The sequence below is a fragment of the Telmatherina bonti genome (assembly GCF_933228915.1).
Source record: "Telmatherina bonti genome assembly, chromosome: 23".
NCBI lineage: Eukaryota > Metazoa > Chordata > Actinopteri > Atheriniformes > Telmatherinidae > Telmatherina > Telmatherina bonti.
The window spans coordinates 17,860,688-17,866,687 of record NC_136632.1 but is presented as its reverse complement, the minus strand read 5'-3'; the positions used below and the strand labels follow the sequence as shown (position 1 = coordinate 17,866,687).

Below are 6,000 nucleotides of genomic sequence, written 5' to 3'. Positions count from 1 at the left end.
TAACAGGTTTGACAGTCTGTAATATAAAAACAAGCTTTTCCTGTAAACTGGGAAGCTCAGTGGAGAACAGCACACTGTGTGTGTATGTGTGCAGGGAGACAGACGGAGCACCTCCCTGCTGGCAATTAGCACAATTAGCGTCTGGATTCAGACCTTGTTAGCTTTTAGCCTCTGCTCAGGTGGAACGATCACATCAGGTAATCTACCATGATAATCACCAAGGAACCTTAGTGTGTGTATGTTTGTGGTCACGTCATGTGTTTAGGAGAAAGTTGGCGAGTTGCTGCTTTTCACTCGATCGCTCTTTCACTTTTTATCCCGGTGTGTGTTTGTGTGCTAGATGAAGTGTAGCGCTGGTAGAGTGACACAAAGGTCATGAAATAAAAAGAGAAAAATCAAGAAAACAGACAGAGCTTTTTCACTCCTCACGGCAGGTAGAGTCCTCCTCTCGTTCTTCCTGTCGTGCTCTTCTTTTATTAGTTTTTTGGTGTGTATCGATGGAGAATGGCATTTTAATTAGTTTTTGTGAACCTCTTGGTGCATTCAGCTCTTTGGTAATGAGGTGCAGATGATGTTCTTGGCTGAGCACTTGGCTGGTTGTTGTTGGTTCAGGTTGCTTATTAAGAATCATACTGGAACTTGAGTTCGTTTTTGTTCACTGGAACTTCAGACCAGTAAAATAGTGTTAATGTGATTAATGTAGTATGGCTAACTACTGCTCATGCTCAAGTTTCTTGATAAATGCTCCTGTTTTGCTGTCATAAATCTTGTTGTCAAATATTCTGTCACTGTGTCTAATGAATAAATGAATCAAATCATAATTATCATTTACCTTTACTGCAGTATTTTCCAACCTTTTTTCACTTGTAACGTCCTCTCTATTGTATGGCTCCATTCAAGCCTCCAACCTTCCACCGTCACACACTGATCATGTAATCAAAAACAATCTGCTTCTTATAGCTGGTCAGGAATAAGGTGTTAGTGAAATATGACAATGTTTCTGAAGTCTCTGTAAGCCTCTGACAGGTTTGTACAGAAACTAAGATAAAATCCACATGGAAATGGAGCTGAATGATTTAAAAACCATTTTCCTGAAAGACAGAGTTGTTTAAAGAAATTATGTCAGTACAAAACCACTGAAAACGTTGTAGTATGTATGCCAGGCCTGTAAATGGTGCTGTAACGGTGTAAAACATGAAGCATATGCAAGTCATGCAGTATAAACAAACGTACTAAGAGGAAGATGATGTATATTCCTGCTAAAAAGCAGACATTCATGTTGAGTTTGAATTTTTATAAAATTCCATACATTTATTGTATATCATAGGTTGCGTCTGAATAACAAACTCTGTAACTCTGTAACTCTGTAATCACATTGTTGTGGCTGTTGTTGGAGTTTGCCCATGCCGGGTAGGGCGCGTTTGGAGCTATGCTCCATCAATTCAGTAAAGCTACCTATTTGTTGTAAGCACAGAAATGAAATGGTAGCATTTCAGATTTATTCACTTTTGGACCTGGTGTCAAAATGTTTGTTTTTAGGCTCCTACAATGCCAGTTGTGAATGAGACATCCCAACCGTTAAGCAGATACACTTAAACTTGCCTTCATGTGGAAATAACCTGTTTGCTCAGTCATGCTAATGCGTGTCCTTTTGATGTTTTATATTTTTAGATTTGTCTTTTCTTGGACGTATTCAACACTGAAGCAGCTCAGAAAGAAATCTACCATTACAGATGACGTGTTTTACATCTTTGAGGCTAAATAAGTACTGGTAAATGCATGCATAAAGATGTCCTCACAGTGCCACTTGACTGTTTTATCTACAGTGGAAATCTGACACTTTAATTTGTCCTCCAGTTTTAGTCGGAAAACCTTTTTTTTCCCCCCCCGTATTTGATTCAGGATTTTTGCTTGTTGGTCTGATTTTACAGTGAATTTGCTGAAGAACTATGGCGTTTTAATTGTGTCAAGTTTTGAAACAAAATTTAAGTTTCGCTCTTCCATTAAAATGCATCCAACACACCTTATTGTGAAGCAATAGGGTTTTTTCTGCTGTTTTTCTCTACATGGGCTTTTGATAATCCAGTAAATGTGTAAAATACGATTTTGACGTCTGATGGTCTTGTATATCCACCTCTGATCTTTGGTACCCCCTCAGGAGTGAAGGGACCAGGTTAAGAAACAGTGAATCAGTGAATTACTCACTGAGGGATATTGATAAACTGAAAAAGAGCTCATGTAGATTATTTGATGGTCGTTCATTTCTTGTCTGCAGGCTGTGTGGTTATCCACCATTCTACGACGAAAACGACTCCAAGCTTTTTGAACAGATCCTGAAAGCCGACTACGAGTTTGACGCACCATACTGGGATGACATATCAGATTCAGGTGAGCCTTCCTCTTTTTATTTGTTCCTTTCTTCCAGATTAACTATTTACCTTGTCTTCTCCACCACACGCCACATATGGGCCACACACCTCATCGCCATGGTAGCATATGACCTCATTGGCTAGGAACGGAAATATGTGGAAATGTTTGAGTGGTGAGTGGGGTCATATGTCATCCCCACATTCATGTGTAAAACCTGGCAGTAAAGTTAGGGTTGTGTTAGCTTATCACCTATTGAGACTCCAGCTCACTGTGTGTGTGTGTGTGTGTGTGTGTGTGTGTGTGTGTGTGTGTGTGTGTGTGTGTGTGTGTGTGTGTGTGTGTTAATGCAGATAAAACAATGATTTTTCAGGGGAAGACTTTTGTTTATAGAAATGTCAAGTTTGCTCAAAACGCTTTGAAATGGTCCAAGGAATGACAACCAGGCAACATATTTCACATGATTTACACAGATTTACCAGTTCTGTACAGTGTGGTGAAAACCAAACTTTTTATCACAAGTGTATGATTTTTCTTTTGACCTATTATATTATATTATATTATATTATATTATGTTATATTATGTTATATTATATTATAGTTAGAGATGTACCGATCCACTTTTTGGGAGTTCCGCTCCGATACCGATATCTGAAATTTAAATATTTGCCGATACCAAATCTGTTTATGTGAACATTATTGTGACTATGGTTGTTATTGCAGTTTTAACTGTGTAAGGTTTCATTAGGTTGTAATAAATGACCCATCCTTTCTGAAGTTACCTCACCAATACAAATATAATAACATTACAGATGTAACAATTTCAACAGGTTTTATTTTGATTTGGCACATTTCACCTATATACAACTATAAATGTGTGGTTTTGAAACAAAGATCTAGCTTTTAGTGAAACAAAAAAAGTCACATTTTAACATTCAAGGCATTTATATATTTTTTTAAACATGTCCAAAGCATGTCATCAAATACATCTGCACTAGCTTGACTAGTGTGGTATCGGTTGTGGCATCATTACACTTTTATTAATACCAAGTACCAGTACACACGCTTGGTATTGGGCCAATATCGATATTGGTATTGGTTTTGGTGCATCCCTATTTATGTCACGTCATGTCAAATGTGGGACTGACAATATGACTAATATATCAACAAACACTCAAGTTCTTAGTTTTAAGCTCAGGTGTATCTCCAACGGCTGCATGCCACGTTTGCACCTGTGTCTGAAGAGTCTTAAACTAGTTTCAGATGTCACACACTGATATCATTACCTGACTTTGTTGTGTTCGAAGATGCTTTTCTCTTTGCATTATCCCATGAATTTGTGTTTTGATACGGATTAAGCTGCATAAAGTTTGTTTTAAAAGTGATTGGAGTGTATGGCCTTTTTTTTCATGCTTTTTATTCTTTTAGCCAAGGATTTTATCAGCTGTCTGATGGAAAAAGATCCAGCAAAGAGGTTCACCTGTGAACAGGCCCTCAGACACCCCTGGTGAGTAACACACACCACCATACGCAGACATTTCAAAAAGGCATTCAATCAATATGGAGGTCGATGTACAATCAGAGGCGTTATCAGAGAATTTATCTTCCTGTGTATTTACACACATCAGGATTGCTGGGGATACAGCTCTCTGCAAGAACATCCATGAGTCGGTTAGCCGGCAGATCAGAAAGAACTTCGCCAAAAGCAAATGGAGGGTAACTCTTCTTCACTGGACTTTATTTTCTGTAGCTGACTATATTATTCTGTCACAATCCCTCGTCTGACTTGCCTGTCTGCTGCATGGTGAGAAGTTACTCCTCAGTCTTTTATCGTCTCCTAAAGACTTGCAGGCCAAATATAGCTTCCACTTTTCACAAGAATAAAATGTCACCTTTTGCACACCTTCCATGTTCTTCTCTGTCTGCAGCAAGCGTTTAATGCCACTGCCGTAGTGCGGCACATGAGGCGGCTGCAGCTTGGCAGCAGCATGGACTCCTCCAACCCGACAGCGAGGCAGAGTCAGACGCAGAGGCCGGCCCAAATCCAGAACCAGTCGGGCCAGAACCAAACTACTCAAAGCCAAATCACTGGCCAGGTGGCACAGACCCAGAGCACCAACAGCACTGCCAGTAAAAACTCCTCCATGGACAACAACATAGCAACTACCCGCAAGGAATGTGAGTCAGCAGTGTCAGTAGCACCATAAGTTTAAGAGATGTGTAAATAATGGGGATTGAAATGCAGTAGGAGTGATGTTAAGAGTTATAAGGGTAAATCAGGGGTGTCAAACTCCAGTCCTCGAGGGCCAGTATCTGGCTGGTTTTTGTTGTTTCTCTACCAACACACCTAATTCAAAGCAAATGGATCCAGCAGCTTCTTGTCAGCCTGTATATTAATTTGAGTCAGGTGTGTTGGAGCATGCAGACAACAAAAGCCTGCAGGAAACCGGCCCTCGAGGACTGGAGTCACTGGGTGAGCTAACAGTGTGAGCTCCAGTAACATCTTTGCCGCAGTATTTAGGGAAGGCTGCTTTTAAGGAAAACGTGGTGGAGAGATTTTTTTCAGATATTCTTGGATTCTCCAAACACACTGCTTCTAAAACCCATTTTATCTGACTAAGCATACAGATTATTTCAGACTTGGGCATTTTGTATTTCTTTTGTGCTTTAAGGTGAATGGCAGAAGAAACCATCTCTTGTCTGTAAATTTTTAATATTTCTATCTGGTCCTGAGTGTTTTTTTTTTTTTTTCAACAAATCCTTGTTTTAGGATTACAAAGCACTTTATAATGTGTTTCTCATTCGCCTATTTAAAGTGGAACTATTATGTGCATTTCAGGCTAATTTATTTTTATTTCTGAGACCAGAAGGGCTGGGATTGATCGAGTTATTGTCACAAATCGCTTTATTTACTTCAGACCAACCCTCTCCGTAGGCTGTCAGATCATCCTGTGGGCAAAGCGAGTGGATTGAGACTCTTCCTCATTAAGCCCCGCCTCCCGCCACTGCACTACATCGGGAGCGCGCACCGCACCTGCTTTCACCGTCATTGTAACATCTCATAAACAGAAGGATTAGGCTAATATGAACTCAATAAAAAAACAAAAAAAAACAAAATACAATGTTAACACATAGCATCCAGCCCTACATGTTGGAACCTGAATCAGACCCTGAAAACAAAGTGGAAAACAGCAACCCACAGCAAGGAATGCAGCAGGATGTCTCTCTTTGGTAAACTCACCAGCCATCGTTGGAAATAACTTTATCCAACGTTTTCCACCCGCCTGATGTATTTGTACATGCCCTTGTTAACCAGTAGAAGGTAACCAATCACCGAACCTTATCCCCCAGGACGTCACAAGGATTTCCAAGTAGAAAAAAACTCTCTAAAATGACGCGTTTTTTGTCGCCATGGAAACCAAAGTGCTGTGAGTGAGAGAGTGCTGGAACTCAAACTCAAACATGTGTTTAGGTGATAAAAAACAGTGTCGTTCACATGTCTGATGAGGATTCAACACTGTAACACTGTAGAAAGCTCAGAAAACTCGAAATACCATAATAGCACCCCTTTAAGATGACAATTTTAATTGTTAGGGCTCAAACTGCTGTCCATCTGGTTTCAGAACAGCTGCT

At 39.9% G+C, this 6,000-nt stretch overlaps 1 protein-coding gene across 1 annotated transcript in view; it reads left to right on the top strand.

Annotated features, from left to right (window-relative positions):
• The window catches only part of camk1da (calcium/calmodulin-dependent protein kinase 1Da), a gene marked incomplete at both ends in the record, with an annotated part of 78,330 nt that overhangs the window by 71,539 nt on the left and 791 nt on the right, over positions 1-6,000 (top strand). Inside the window, 4 exons of the mRNA XM_079263181.1 lie at positions 2,276-2,388; positions 3,796-3,874; positions 3,996-4,083; positions 4,296-4,545. Coding sequence (XP_079119307.1) covers positions 2,276-2,388; positions 3,796-3,874; positions 3,996-4,083; positions 4,296-4,545 — 530 coding nt within the window. The remainder of the gene's footprint in view (positions 1-2,275; positions 2,389-3,795; positions 3,875-3,995; positions 4,084-4,295; positions 4,546-6,000) is intronic.